The sequence below is a fragment of the Sylvia atricapilla genome, chromosome 21 (assembly GCF_009819655.1).
Source record: "Sylvia atricapilla isolate bSylAtr1 chromosome 21, bSylAtr1.pri, whole genome shotgun sequence".
NCBI lineage: Eukaryota > Metazoa > Chordata > Aves > Passeriformes > Sylviidae > Sylvia > Sylvia atricapilla.
This window is the reverse complement of record NC_089160.1, coordinates 5,485,122-5,500,594: the sequence shown is the minus strand read 5'-3', so window position 1 is coordinate 5,500,594 and position 15,473 is coordinate 5,485,122. Positions and strand designations below refer to the sequence as shown.

General features: G+C 41.3%; 1 protein-coding gene across 4 annotated transcripts in view; it reads left to right on the top strand.

Annotated features, from left to right (window-relative positions):
* Positions 1 to 15,473, top strand: part of AFF2 (ALF transcription elongation factor 2) — a 391,718-nt gene that overhangs the window by 340,000 nt on the left and 36,245 nt on the right. For 3 of the 4 annotated variants that reach the window (XM_066334071.1, XM_066334073.1, XM_066334070.1), the window contains exon 10: positions 15,134 to 15,296. In XM_066334071.1, coding sequence (XP_066190168.1) covers positions 15,134 to 15,296 — 163 coding nt within the window. The remainder of the gene's footprint in view (positions 1 to 15,133; positions 15,297 to 15,473) is intronic. The other variant, XM_066334072.1, reaches the window with a different exon arrangement.

Sequence of the window (15,473 nt, the reverse complement as noted above, 5' to 3'; positions counted from 1 at the left end):
CTGGTGTCCCGGCCAAATTGCCACTTAAGTAATTATAATCTGCCTGTACTGCTGTTAGTGTCAACCTCCTCCCATTATCTTTCTGCATCTCAAGCTTATTTTAGATCCTGCATTTAAATAACTTGCCCTCACCATCATGCAGGGCTCCTAGCTCTGATCCACCAAGAACTATACGAGATTATGCTGACATAAAGATAGTGATAAAGATGTGACCAGCAGTAACTAAGCTTAGAAAGATCCACAGAAAATGTCCTTTTCCTGAGCCTGTTTTATTTCAGTACAGAAATGCAAGTGACTGTGGGGATGGCTGCACTAAGTGCATGTTTATACAAGTCAGACAAAATACAGTGAAAATCAGGACTGTACCTAGTCCCAGAGATTTGGACTCTCAGAGTTGATTTCTCTCAGAGTTGATGCATTTTCTGGGAATTCAGTTTACTGCTTGCTTACAATATGCAACCCAAACCCCAAATAATTGACAGCAGTGTATTAAAACATGGCACACCTTCAGGAAAAAACAGAACCTGTATGTAAACTCTGTAGCTTTGTGGTTGCTCTTGGAGCTTGTCTCCATGTTAGACTTGGAGCTTGAAGGCCAGCATAATTTTGGTCGCCACCTTCCCCTACAAAACTCCTTTTGTTTCTCGTCCTTGCATATGTTGTTTTGCTGTTGAACCTAATTCCATCTGTCATCTGCTATGATGATATTGCCTTCACCTCAAGTTCCTGAAGTGGATTTGGACTGGTGAATGCTCTCACCTTCCTTCAGCTTTTTCATCATCCTCCTCTTCCCCTTCCTTTTCTTTTTCTTTTCTTTTTTTTTTTTTTTTTTTTTTTTTTTTTTTTTTTTTTTTTTCCTACTTCTATTCTTTGTTCTTCTTTTCTTTCTCCTTTTCCTTTTCATTCTCATTTTCCTTTATCTCTGTGTGGCTAATTGACCACACCTCTGGAAGGAATTATCTACTTCTACTCAGATTCCTTCTTATTCCCTGGCTGGAGGAGGATTCTGCCATTCTTCACTAACTCAGACCCTGTGAATGGGATGCCACTTTGTCCCTCACTGCCTGCTCATTGCCTGCTCAACATCCTTTAGAAGTCTGTGGGTTTATCCTGTGTAAATATGGTCCTCTCCAGTGCTGCCAGACAGTTTCTATTGTGGTGTTCAGCCCACTGAAATCCCAAGCCTTCTTTCCTGAAGACCTGTTTTTCCTGAAGTTCTGGAAAGCAGTTACCTTCCTTCCATTTTTTGTTTGTTGTCTGGGAAAATGTTCTGTTCCTAGGTCTCAGCTTGACCTTCAAGTGGCACTGAGATCTGCTGCGGTAATTGTACATGGCTTGTGACAGAGGTTAATTCAGAGAATAAGTCATCTAACTTTGGTCGCTGCGAGTTTTGAGAAATCATATTGCAGGTGTTGAATTATAGCTGAATGTTTGACGTGTTCAAGGAATTCTTGTGCCTGCTGACTTCTGCAAAGTGTAGTCTGATAACATCTCCTAACAGCTCAGTATATTCCCAGGGGTACTTGAACTGAGGCAGTTTTAGTTGCACTGCAATCAGTGTAAAGAGGGGTAAAAAAAAAAAAATAGTATCTTTAACACTGGGTCTGGAGGAACTTCCCCTCCATGATTCCTGCCTGGCAGCTGCTCTCCACATACTCCAGCCCCAGATGTTTTGATAACATCTCTGCTGATAAGTACCAGCAATATATCAACAAATAAAAGTGCAAAGTAAATAATCACTGTCACCAGAAATATATGGTCGAGGCAGCACATTTTGAAATACGCAGAGGTGAGAGTTTGTCATCCTGGAAGAGCCAAGCCCCACAAACACGCTGCCATATGGCTGCAGGCACCTGTGGGATCCAACAGGAGGACTGTCAGCAGTTTTTCATTTGCAAGGTACCTGCACCTCTTGGTGTATTCCCTGTAAAACATCTGAAGGCAGCTGGGGAGGAATTAGCATGATAAATACATGGCAAAACCCCAAAGAGAGAACATTGGTGTTAGGACCAAAAAAAAAACCATTCTATTTTATGCTTAACAGTCTACCATAGAAAACTGGTTGAGAAGGGGGAATAATGCTAAGTGTGAGAAGCAATTCTTTTTTCATTAGGTTTTCTCCTCCTGAATCTCATCAAGCCAAAAAGAGTTTCTGTAAGTCTTTTTGTCCCCACTAGATAATGGTTTCATCCTTTGTTTTCTTTTGTTCCTACTTCCACCACTGATAGCAGCCTGCAGGAAGAGGGGTGGGGAAATATGTTGCTTCTGCAAAAAATCACTGTAGGAAGAATAGCCAGAACATAAATGATACTGTTTTGGCTTCAAAAGGGTAAGCAGGTGTCTTAGGAGTCCCAGAAGAGCGATGTGCAAGCTTGTACAAACAACCTCCGAATCACGCCTGTTTGTTATTCACACAAACAGAGCTGAAACCCTCTGAATTCCTCAGTTCCCAGAATTCAGATGGTGCACAATGGCCCATAATGAACAGCACCTGTGCTTACCTCAATTACTGCACAGAGCTGAACAACAGCAAGAAGGGCTTTCAAGAATATTTTTTTCAATAATAGATTTAGTTATGTCTTTCATAATTGGATTCAAAAGCTCAAAATTTCATTTTGCAACTTGTTCATGAAATTTGTATGAAAAAGTCTGGCATTTATTCAAAAGAAATACTCCATGAACAAGAAATTGCAAAACAGCCAACTGCTGGTAACTAAGCAGCCAAATTATAGTCCATGCACTTGGCAAATACACCATCTTTTTTATTATTTCAGTAATTGAATTTCTGTTAAAGCGTGGAGCATAATTTAACATCAGGAATTTATTTATAATACAATAGTGTTACAGTAATAAATGCATTATTATTGTCACTTTTAATGGAGTCTTATGTATTCCCTCAGAGACTATGTGGCAGACTCTGAGACAACCACTGCATCAGTGTTGTTTGTAGACAATTGAATTAATTGGAGACAGGGTCATTAACTCGACCTGAATACCTCTGATTGCTTCTGTAAATAAGGTTAGAGAGCAAATGGCTAATCTTTGTTGTCATTATAGATTCTTTTTACATTTTCACACTGCCTTGTATATTAAGATCATTTTGCTAAGCAGCTTTCCAGGCTGTCGTCGTGTTTACGCCATTGTCTTGCATGGCACACAACCCTAATTGTATCAGCCTCACATTTCATTTCCCATATCTATATAAAACATGATACTAGAGAAAGACCCGCTCTGAATTGCAGCACATAAAAACCATTGGACCAACAAATTAATAAACCAAAATGAATAAGCTGTGGCATTAAAAAATAATCAAATCGCAAAACAAAAGTTTATTTTGTTTGTTTTGTCTGAAAATTCCAACCTGCAAGGCTCGCCAGGGATAATGTAATGAGTGCATTACTCAGTTGGGAACATGACCTGTGAGGCCAGCTCTGTGGATACCAGCCTGTGAGTTAAGTGTTATTCCGACTTCTGGCATGGATTTTCCTGGAAAATGAGCAGCGGGCTGTCATTAAAGCACAGATAGAACACAGATATTTCTCAAGGAGAGATCCAAAAAAAGGGTTGTGAGCACACTGTTCCATTTCTCAACAAACTTAATAAAGAATGTAGCCTCAGAGGCCTAGGAAAGCATGTGTCAGGAACAAGAGACACCCTAAACTTGAGAATGTCAGGCTCACATTGGACTCAGGGATACCAGCTTGTCATCACTCCCATATCCCACCCTATACTTAAAAAAACACTTTGCTTTCTCAGAAACAGCCTTGTAAGGGGAAGAAAACAGCTGGCAGTGCCTTTATAATTTGCCTGCTGTTTGCATGTATTTCTTTCCTTCTAAACTTACATTCAAGATGGGCTTGAACCCAAACCCAGATATGCAGTGTGAGTTATCTACACTCAGGAGCCAAGTGTGGGATCCTGAGTCCATCTGTAACCTAGACGTTAAGCGATGTTTTATGAATTCAGATTCAAAAATAACAGTCTCTCCACTTCCAAACTCGCAAGTAGAGCTTTCAGCTTCAAAACTTTGCCCATGTCAAACTTGCATTGACAGTCTGTTGGTGCAGGAATCCAGCCTGGCTGTGGTGGGAGGAACATGCTGCCACACTACGTTTTCTCTCAGCAGGCTCTGCACCGAGCGCTCATAAAAACATTTAGAGATGTTGCTTCACTTAAAAAGCAAAGGAGGAAGCAAAGCAGTGAATAGATGCTAAACTGCTCCAGTATGTTGAAGGCATCATCTGAGTTTACTGACTGGCATTTGTAGGTTTTGTTCTGCAAAATAAAATAAAAAAAAAGATCCAGCTTAGTACTGATCTGAAATTCAGGGTGAGCTTTTTAGCCCCAGCCCAGTGTCCGTGTCTTTCCTGCTTCTTTTCAGGGATAACACTGATGGTGTTCACCTCAGACCTTGCTGTTGAAGCAATTGGTTGTGCTCAACCTTGTGGACCATTTGTGTTGCCATCTGCTGCAGGGGCTGACTTTGGAGCATTGTCCTTCATTAATGTGGCTTTATTGCCTGTGATATCCCAAATACTGCAGGTAGAATTCGAGAGGGCGGGGTATCCTTTTAGTGTAGTGCTGAAAATAAGTCACTACTTCTCCACTTCCCTGCTGGCAGAGTGACATCTTGCTGCTGATTTTTGTCATTAACAAGCAAAGGAGTTTCCTGTAATCAGTAACCTCCATGCCACACTAGAACATTAAGAGATTGAGGCTGTCTAGACAGATGTGTGAAGGAGACATTTTCACCTTACTAAGAGAATGATTATCAAGTGGAAAACAATAAAAAGTGCAAGAGAGATTGAACTTTGCCTATTTACATCTGTATCCATGAGGGGGTTGGGTTTTCCTGACCTTTGCTTGTTGGCAGACCTTCAACAAATCATTGCTGCTACAATAACCCATCTTGAGTCTGGGGAAAATGGATGGTGGTAACGTTGAAAAGTCCATTTCTGGTCGCTCAAGAACATAAATGTCCAGAAAGAAAGCATCTTAAGTGGAAGGTTTTAAAGGAAAAATATATATATATAACTAATCCTAAAGATCTAAATAGTTTTGTCCATATTTAGTGTTTTTCAGCAGTCGCTTGACAAAACCCACTTTACACTCAGGATTTATGGTGACTCTTTTCCTGAAGCCCTCTGGGGGGATACAGAGTTTGCCCTCTCCCAGGCAGATGTTAAGTGCCTCTGCCAGGCATCTCAGCTCCTCGGCCCTGTTTAAAAAGCAGGCAGTGTGACACCTCAGGAAGGCATCCAGTGTTAATTCTGGCAGTCCCAGTTGCTCTTTCCTGTCTGAAGGAAAGCTGGCTCCAAAGCTGTCCTCATCCTGCACACAGGCGGTGCAGTGCCTGTGTCTGCAGTGTTTTAACTTGGCGCCCACAGTCAAGTGGTGCTGAGCACCCCCAGCTCCCTCTGGCAGACATGGAGCTCTGTTTGCCCACAAATCCCAGCAAGTAAGTGCAGAAGCTATCAGGATCTTCCTTTTATTTGGGGGTTGATGTAAAAGGCTGAGAGGAAAGATTTTTTCAGCCAGATAAGGTTACAGAATTAAAGATTCTCTGTTTCCTTTTGCTGTCATTCAAAATAACAAGCATAGAAAATTCTGTTTAAAATAGATGAGCCTTTTTGACTTAAAGGGTTTTCGTGTCAAAGATTTAAGATTTAAACATGACAGTGATAGTATTAGGCAAAGTATGAGAGCAGATACTTGTAGCAACTGTCATTTTTTTTTCCTGACTGTTTATTAATGGTCTTTTGTGATTTATAGTGAATGTTGTGAAGGATCTTCAGGTCCATTTATCACTCAGAGAAGCACCTTTTTTCCCTTAATACCTATGTATGTCATAATTAAGGGTGGATGCTGCTTAACGATTTAGCTCTGTTCTTAACATTAGATCCTTCAAGATGATATTTAATCCTAAACAGATTTGATACCTTTTTTAAGTCTATAAAGCAAAGTATTATGTAACTGTCTAAAATCAGCAGCATTAAAAGGAGATGATATTAAACAAAAATATACAGAAGGTTAAGATTTTCACTCCAAATGGAGCCTTTTACCCTATTTTAAAAGGAATTGTAAGGAAGACACCTATGTTTCAGCATTCAGCTTTATTAATATTTTACTAGACAGCTTTCTCCTTGTTCAAAAAACAAGTCATGTGTGCTGAAGTACATCTTTATATCCATGAAAGGCTCTGGTGGTGTGCCATAAATTCATCATGTGCCTTTAGGAATACTTCTTTAAAAACTATTGCAGAGTAATTGCCCATTATTAATAATGATGATTCCTTTTTACTGTTATGGCAGTAGCAGTGAAACAAAGTGTCTTCTTGTGGTTTTCATGAGTGCCTGTGTACTTCTGTGGTCCCTGTTATTACAAATTCAATCTGACAAACGTAAATATGCTGGGAGTCTCACAATACTGTATGTATTCATAACAGGGGAAAGTGCCAGGAATTCAATTGTTTTGCCCATTGAATCCCAGGGAGACACAGGAATTGAACCAGTATTCCAAAGTGTGGGACTGGTTTTGTCACCATGGGGCTGTCTCTCTCTACAAAGGTGCAGCAGTCATCTCCTCAGAGGTGGATTATTTGTGCCTTTGTCATTTGAGCTCACGCCTGTGACCATCCATGCCTGTAGCACCAGTCCTGCTGTTTCATGCTTTCTACAGTGCATGATGCATGGAGCTGTGAGCAGCTGAAGCTCTTTTAGTAGAATATTACCCAATTTGTTCTGATTATACTCAGTTTTTATCTCTGCCCCTTTCTGTATTGCTTCTTTTACTCATCGTGCTCCTGACAATAACTACAGTTGGAGCAATCTTGGGTCTTTTCTAAATAAGCTTTAACATCCTGCAACAGGCTTTTTCCCTCCTCTGGCCTGTGTTCCAAATTCCTCTGCTTTGTTCTGGTCTGAAAGTGATTGTACTGCTGATCTGCTCCCAAGGGATTCCCCTGGAGAGGAAATCCTCCCATGGCTTCATGAGCTCATGTTGGGACACTCGTTCAGTGCTCAGGTGTAAAGGACTGCATGTGTGCCATAAAGCTTTGGAAAATCCAGATATGCCTTTTGGCACCTTTTCAAGCTCAGAGGGGTTGTTTCACATGGAGAGAGGAAAAAAAAAAATCACACCAACTTTCTAGTGTTTTCTTACTGCTTGGTTGCTCAGCATAGTAAAATTAGCTTTCCTCAGATAACAGATGAGACTGGAAACGTTGAGGAGTTGGAGGTGTCGTGTGGATCCATCTGCAGCAGTGTGGTTTGGTCCCAGAGCCCACAGTCCTCTTCCCACTGGGCTCTCTCTGCAAGCTGGATTCTGTTTTCAGTTAGAACTGAAGCAGAACTGAGTTAGGGTGAGAAGGGTAGTTCATTTAGAGCGTTACCTGCCCAAGTTTCTGCCACAGATGAATGAGAAGAAACACAACACTTTGCTTTTAGAGGTTCACTTTGGATGGATTTTTTCGTGACCACACTTGGACTTTCTGCTGCAGTAAATAAAATCAAAGTGTAAATCACTGACTCCTCAAAAAAACCATTTTATGTTCACTTGAAATTGTGAACTGTAGAGGGGGGAATGTGTGCTTCTGTGCTTCCACAGAAGATTCACAAAGTGCACCGAAAGATGCAGTACTCCAGGATTTCCTTTGCGGAAAATAAAGAAGTTTCTATGTATCAATCTTCATATCTAGCTTGATTCAGTGGGGCAATATTGATATAATAAAGTGGTTCCATTTATATCAAACAAGACCCTTTGGAGTCTCACAGTAAGAGAGAGTGTTCTTGTTCTTCCAGATGCCAGGCAAATAGCAGCACATCAGGGCACAGTACAAATAATGCTCTCTGACACTTGAATCTATTCACTAAAATATTGTACATCAAAAAGCCTACATACATTGCTTTCCCTGAATAATATCGTGCTCAGAAAATTGTTTCTAAACTCTGAGGTGAGCAGAGTGATGCATGCAGGAATCATGGATACAATATTGCTTTTAATATGCAAAATCCCCTTCTCTTCCACGTCAAGTGTGTATAACAGCGCTGTGATATTGGAAGGAGAGTGATTACCATACCAATAGTTCAGAAAGTTTTTTATGTGCACCATTAGAGATGTGGCATTAAAATTCCTCCTCTTCTGTTTGCCTTTTTTTTTTTAATAGTGCCATAGTTTGACATGTTACACCTGTCCTTTATCACAGGTGTGAGGGAGTCAGAATTTACTGAAGCCCAGGAATAAAAGGAGTCAGAATAGGACAGTAGAAACTGTGCCGTGGTTGAAGTCACATTGCAGATGTATATACACAGTTCCACCTAGGATTTGTGGCTAATGTAATTCTTTATTGGAAGGCTTTGACCTTGTTACGGATTCTTGGCAGCTTTTTCCCACTCTATTCATTACTAATGCAAGCTGTCAATCACTTTAGTTCTGCTTTGACATAGATTGTGGCTCATAGGAGTTAGCTCTGTCATTCTTTTTATTTCTTTCATCTTTACTATCCTTTTTTATGGTCTTTAAAGCTGGAAGTATAAAAGGGTTATATGTATATGAAAAAAATCTGTTTCAGTAACTCTATCAACCTTGTTATAAACAGTCTTTGATTAAAACAGTTACTTTTGAACGCAGTAAAACGAGACTGTGGCTTTTTACATACAACATCTTGTAAATTGCCCTCCCCCTCAAAATAAATCAGAGCTCCTACTTGCATTACAGTGCTCAGGATTGATACAGGCAGATCAGCTGCCACATCCTGAATAACATATTAGAGAGGTTTTCCCTTTCCATGTGTTTTGACAGGAGAGAGCCATCATAAGTGATGTCTTACTACACGTGCTAATGTTAGCTGAAGCAACAATTTCCACACCTTATTTCATTTCATTGACCTGGGTGCTGGTTAATATTTTAAAAGCCTTGATACACGTATTCAGTTCCTGTGTCAACCCAATCTTTGAAAGTTCAGATTTGAATCCTACCAGCCTGATGTTAAATAATTTAATACTAACCAATGGAAAGGCAGTGAACAAATCATCCAGAGCAATCCTTTTCTTTAAAAAGCAATCTAATGGCGGGCGTATATAAGTTTGAAGATAAAAATATGACCAATTCATTATTAAAAAAAAAAAATCGCAGCTCCCTTTCAAATTAGAAGAGAATATTACTTCCTGATAATGGTGTAAGAATAGAAGAGAAATAAAACTTCGTTATTGAACAGTTATGGTATTAAATTCTGACACTAAATATTAATCTGCTAGGTGCTGCACTATTATTATCTGCTAGAATAATGAAACAGCCTTTTTTATGCAGAATTCAGTGAGTCCAGCAGCTCCAAGTAATGACCAACAGGTTTGTAGTTTCTCTGTAGAAATATTTCCAAAGGAAAGATTGGGCTGGCTTCTGAACAACTTGAGAGAGTTTGTTCCTGTGTCTCCTCAAATAAAGTTTAGGGAATGGGACAACAACGGTATCCAAATAAGAGCAAGTGTTGCTGTCTCCTCCAGTAGATGCTGCAGTGGGGTTGAGTGCACAAAAGTCTTGCTCAGAGCTGGGAGCCAAATTTTCAGTGCCCTGTGCAATCAGCCCCTTTGTTCTAAGGAATTTGCATTTTAAATAGACAAGGCAGATTAAGGATAGGCCACACAGCCTCTCTTTTACTCAGCAGGAACTGATGTGCAGACATATTTTCTTCTCGAACAAAAAGCGAAATTCATCTCAGTCCCAATCCGGTGCCTCAACAGGAAGATCAACTACTCTGTCAAGTCTGGAGTCAGTTTTCCGGCATGGACCTTGCCCTTTCCAGATTTCACTGGTTGAATTGCCCCTAAATATAGGCTGGTGCAGTAAAGCAACCTTTGTAGAGTGCTGCTTCTGATGGAAATACGTTGCCAGCATGGATGTACTGTTGACTCACTGGTCAGTCCCCATCCACAATTTCCCACTGCCCAGCAACGCTCTGCTTTCTCTAAGTTTACATTTGGGGTTCTGAGCAGAGCAGGGAAACAAGTGGCCAATTCATCATTACCCTAAAAAGGAAGGGTCAGCATGAATAAACCTATTGTTGGAGAGCACCCTCTATTTGCCAAGTTCTCCTCACAGCAATTAACATGACCACATCTAATTGGGGAAAGGTTCAGGGAGATAGCTAAGGACTTGTTAAGAAGTTTTGTTCCTTGATGAGTTTTACTGCTGTAGTCTGAATTATACCTTTTTTGTAACATCTGTATTTACAAGGTTAGAAGTTTATTATTTTTCTTATTAGAGGTTAATGAGTTGGAGTATTTCACATTATCTTTGTTGTAGCTACCAGGTTCAATTTTAAAGACAATTTATAACAGCAGTAGAATAAATTATATGTTGAAAACACTATAATAGTCCAAATGACAAGAACAAAAAAAGTGTAAGCCACATTATCAGGCCTTTGGTTCTCTATGCAGCATAACAATCCAGACACATAATAGTGCCATGTCTGCTTTAATTCGCTTTGGAAAATTAACCCATGAATTAAAAACCAGAAGGGTTTTTCAGGGTGATTTGGGCAGATCACCTGTACCAGTGAAAGAAAGATGGTTGGTGTGTGATGAGGTGAGGGCAGGTCTCACCAGGAACCATCAGCAGCCACACAATTCAGCTGCTCTGGAGTTGTTTGAGCTCAGCAAGAGCTGAGAAATACTCTGGGTGCTGGTGGTAGTGGTGTTTGTCCCCTCCTTCAAGGCATCTCTCGTCTCATACCTTGTGGCCATGCTGTGCACAGTTATCAGGGGCTGGGGGAACATCTGGGCTACAAAAGCACAGGAAGGGAGATGGCTGAGGTGCTGCAGGGGTGTCAGCAAAGGTGCCAGCTTAGCCATCTGCAGGCAGCTGGTGACATGGTCGTGGTGACCTCTGCAAGGGACAGAGTGTCCCTTCCCCTGCAGTGTGGGGTCACTGCAGGGCTCTCATCTCCTCGGGGCTCCTCGGGACAGGGGTGAGCAGCCTCTGAGCAGCTCTCCTGGGTCATGGGGGGCTCTCCCTGCCCAGTCATTCCACATCTCTGCTCCCAGCCTGGTCAGGGCTCTGGGTCAGGACACAGCCCTGCAGTGCTCAGCTCCAGTGCTGGAAAGCGAGGAGAACAAACTTAAAAGGAGAGCAAAACTGATGTTTCTATTAGCTGCAGAGAGGCCTTGCACTCAGAGAATGTGACAGGCCCACACTGAGTATGAGGATGACTGTAATACCTCTGATGTTTGCTTTGTGTGTTTGCACTGTAAGCTCTTTGGCCCAAGGACTGTGCCTCATCATGTATTTACACAGATCCAGCACAGCAGGTCACTGGTCTCAGTAGGGGCCTCCAATCTCAAGTGATAATAATGAACTGGCTTTCTTCTAAGTGTTATTTACCCAAACAATGCTGTGTTCCATTGTGCAGCATTGTTTTTATTAATTTTTATTTTTTTTTTCAGTTCACATGAAGTAAAAAACGTTGTCCACCCAAACACTGAGGAACAATATGTGTGCTCATCTCCTGCTGGGAAATAAAAATTCAATAGTTTCAAATATCAGTCCTTCCTGCCCCCTTTAGTCACTTTGAGGACTTGTGTGTGATGATAAAATGCTTTAAATCCATTTTAAACCTTGTCTGGACTGGCATTCCTTGTCTGGATCTTAGCAACGTAACAAAGCTTGCTTTGAAGGTCTCTTCAAGAGGCAACCCCCAGTTCATGTAGTTGAAACCCATGTGAGGAAGCCCAGTTTATTTGTATAACAGCTGCTTGAATTGCAGAATCTAGCTCAACATCTTTCACAACATGATTGAACTTTAAATCTGCAGAAATCTCTGGAAAGAGTGCAAACCGAGTATTTTCAATCTAAGAGATGCATTTTATTTAAGGAAAAAAAAATCACAAAAGGCAATCCAGAATATCTACTAAGCTTATTTTATTGGAAGCAAAGATTTATTTTTATGCACTTTTTTTAATGCTTTTGTTTGTTTGTTTGTGAAATGTCTGCGTACCTTTTTCTTTGCTGAAGTGCACTGTAAGAAGTTGATTGTGCATGTAGCTCTGTACAAGATCTATCTTTAGTATGGTGAGATGCTAGGAAAGGCATTTTGGGTCTTATCTGATTGTTTTGCAGGGCATACACAGTTACTCTCAACCCAAAGTAGATGATGAAAATGAATGCTTCTGCTTTAGTAATGAGGATCAGCAATGATGCCTTCAGCATGAAACTGCCTGGTGTAGCCAAGGCATAATTTTATTATCCCAGATGAAAGACAAATATGACCTCATTGTGTTTTGTATGAAAAACATTATTTTGAGCCTGTCTGGTCCTGCATGCTTGCTGAGCTGTGTTACTTGGTAATGTTTGGCACATGGTAGCTTTTTCTGAGGCTGGTGTGCAGGAAGAAAGAAAATGGGGCCAGGTTGGAGCTGCTGTCTATTTCCATGGTTTTATTCCTGCCCTTTGAGTTCTTTGTCAGTTCTGCTCCAGAACAACTCCTGTTATTTTGTGAGCACATCCCAGCTACAGTGTTAGAGTTACAGAGTGCTAGGAGAGGTGGGTTGTGTTTAAAGGCAGGAAAGGTCTGGCTGGGGCACTGCCTTTCCCTCCTTTGATCTAATATAAGAGGTGTTACTCTTTACATCAGTTGTCTTAATGAGAGCAGAGCATGTCCTTAGGCAGATGTGCACAGATGTGTGTGCAGCCCCACACACATTCCCCTCTCTGTGGAGGTTCCAGAGAAGCTTTGAGATTTAGGTTAAATTTAAGGTTTTAAGTTTTTAATTTAAAACCTCAGTCTTCTGATAATTCCATAAGTAACACTTTTTTCCAAGGCTGGTGCTTCATTTTGGCACTGTAGAATGGAATTGTCATGTTTGCCTCCTCAGTCTGGGAATCCTTGTGGTGTTTTCCATTTTATTCTTCTTGAAAATATTTGCAATGCAATACAGAAGCTCAGTTTTCATCTACTATTCGTGTTTTGCAAGTTGAAAATATAAGATATATAAAAAACCTACAAGATATTGATGAGAAAGACAAACGCCCCTACAAACACATTTCCTTTTTCTCCACTTTTCTGTTCCTTGTTTACTGTAAAAAAAAATTGCATGAAAATGTGTTTTCTTACGCTTTCTTAAGGTGGGATAAAGGAAGAAATACTAATGGTTTTCAAAAATAATTTTATCAAGTACAAAATGTAAGATCATTTTAGTTCAGCAGTGGTTAGTTTTCCATAATACTTTTGGAAATGCCTGTATGTTTCCATCATCTTTTCTTTGAATAGCCTTTTACATCCAATTGAAATTTTCTAAGTTGCTCCACTTGAGTCAGTTGAGTAAGGAGCCACTAGAAGAATTAAAAAAAAATAAAAAAATAAAAAAGTGTATGGACTTAATGAGCAACAAAGTTAGTGATCTGTAGCAATTACCCAAGTGAGTAATTTTGTTTCATTAATGCCCCCTAAAGCACCAAGCTGTTTTTTCAATGGGCACTGCAGGGCCATTGCAAGGCTCAAAGAGACAGTTTTGTTACCAACTGCAGTGCCAGCAATAGGTTTTACCAACAAGGAGGCAGAGATAGTACCTTAGTGCAAGGAGAAAATTAAAGTCCATCTATTATTGTCACAGAAGCCAATGGCAATGTTGTAAAGATTCTAGCAGAGGCAGGGTCACACATCAGCTTGTTCTGCCTTTTACTTTCTGGGTATTTTTTCCCCTGGCTTTTTCAGTTTCTTGGTTACTGAGTTTTTTTAAGAGGGCATCTTGGTTTGGAAAGGGAAGGAAAGCATGAGTCTAACTTAGTTGAATCCTTCTTGGAGGAAAATAGAAAAGCAGATAGAAATTATACCTTGTAGGCATCTCTGGATCACTCAATATGGGACACACACAGTGTATGATATATTAAGGTGAAGTATTGAATATCCATAAAGGCGTACGAGCAAATGGTGTCAATTTTCAAACACTTTGCTTTGTCAGCTTCACAAATTTAAAATCAATCATCAAAAAAGTCCCTGTATAGATCAGCTGAAGAGATATATAACCTTATGGTTATCTCCCTGACAAAAAAGTTGAAATTAAAGATGAGTTTATAAAGACTCAGACTGGCAGAATTGTGTAGTGCTAAAAGCTGGGGTCATCTGACCTCTCAGATTAGAAACAAATGCTGAGAAGAAACAATGACACACAGTGCACTGCTAATAAATACATCTTGGAGGACAGTTGAACACACAGAATAGATTTCACAGAGAAGCTTATTTTCAGCATGAATGCTATTTTCTCACTGCATTATCATAAATATGAGAGGGAAAAAAGCTATAAATAAAAAATTCTCGGGCACTCCCTGGAGACTTGTCAAAAGTACGTAGTTTTTGTACACTGCAGTGTAAAAGTATTCATTAAAATTAATTTTTAAAACGTCCTGTCCAATATAAGTTGCCTGATGTCCTTCCTTTGATCATAAATTATAAATGAACTGGCAAAAAAATGAAGAAACCGCGATTCCATAAATGAATTATTTAAGTGTGATTGTTAGTTTTTGCAATCATTGGCCTAATAAGCTGGGGCTTGTGACACTGAAGTGTTTCTCACTGGAGGGTGATGATGATGATGGTAATGTTGTTAACATAATCAGTGTGTCCCATGAGTCACTAACCAGGTCCTCTGGTGGCTCCATGGTGGCACAGCCCCTGGGTTGTCATGGATCTGCACTGCAGGACAGGGAGGTGACACTGGGGACACTTGGTGTGAATGGGCTGCAGACAGCCAGGAGCACACTAAGGGAGGCTCTTGTCCACACCACTGGGGCTGTCATGGGTCTGCACTGCAGGACAGGGAGGTGACACTGAGGACATTTGGTGTGAATCAGCTGCAGACAGCCAGGGGCACACTAAGGGAGGCTCTTGTCCACACCACTGGGGCTGTCATGGGTCTGCACTGCAGGACAGGGAGGTGACACTGGGGACATTGGATGTGGATGGGCTGCAGCCAGCCAGGAGCACACTAAGGAAGGCTCTTGTCCCTGCTGGTGGCACACACTACTGGAGCTGTCGTGGGTCTGCACTGCAGCACAGGGAGGTGACACTGGGGACACTTGTTGGAGTGGCTTCACTGGCTTGCAGCCAGCCAGGAGCGCACTAAGGCAGATCCTGTCCCCACAGCAGCCTGCCGGTGCCGGTGGCACACGGCCCGGGCTTGGCGCACTCCAGCGGCGGCTCCGGCAGCTCCAGCGAGTCCGAGAGCAGCTCCGAGTCCGACTCCGACAGCGAGAGCAGCTCCAGCGACAGCGAGTGCAACGAGGAGTCCCGCAGTGCCACGCCAGAGGTGAGCCCCTCTGCTCTGCCCGGAGAGAGCAAAGCCCCACGCCCTGGTAGTTGGAGCTCTGTGCTCTTTGACGCTGTTGGCTTCTTTTCCCTTTGCCGTTTGACATGAGTGACCCACGTACTCATCCCAGCCTTTGGAAGAGTCGTTCTGGCCTACATTTGAGTTGCTTTAAAGGAA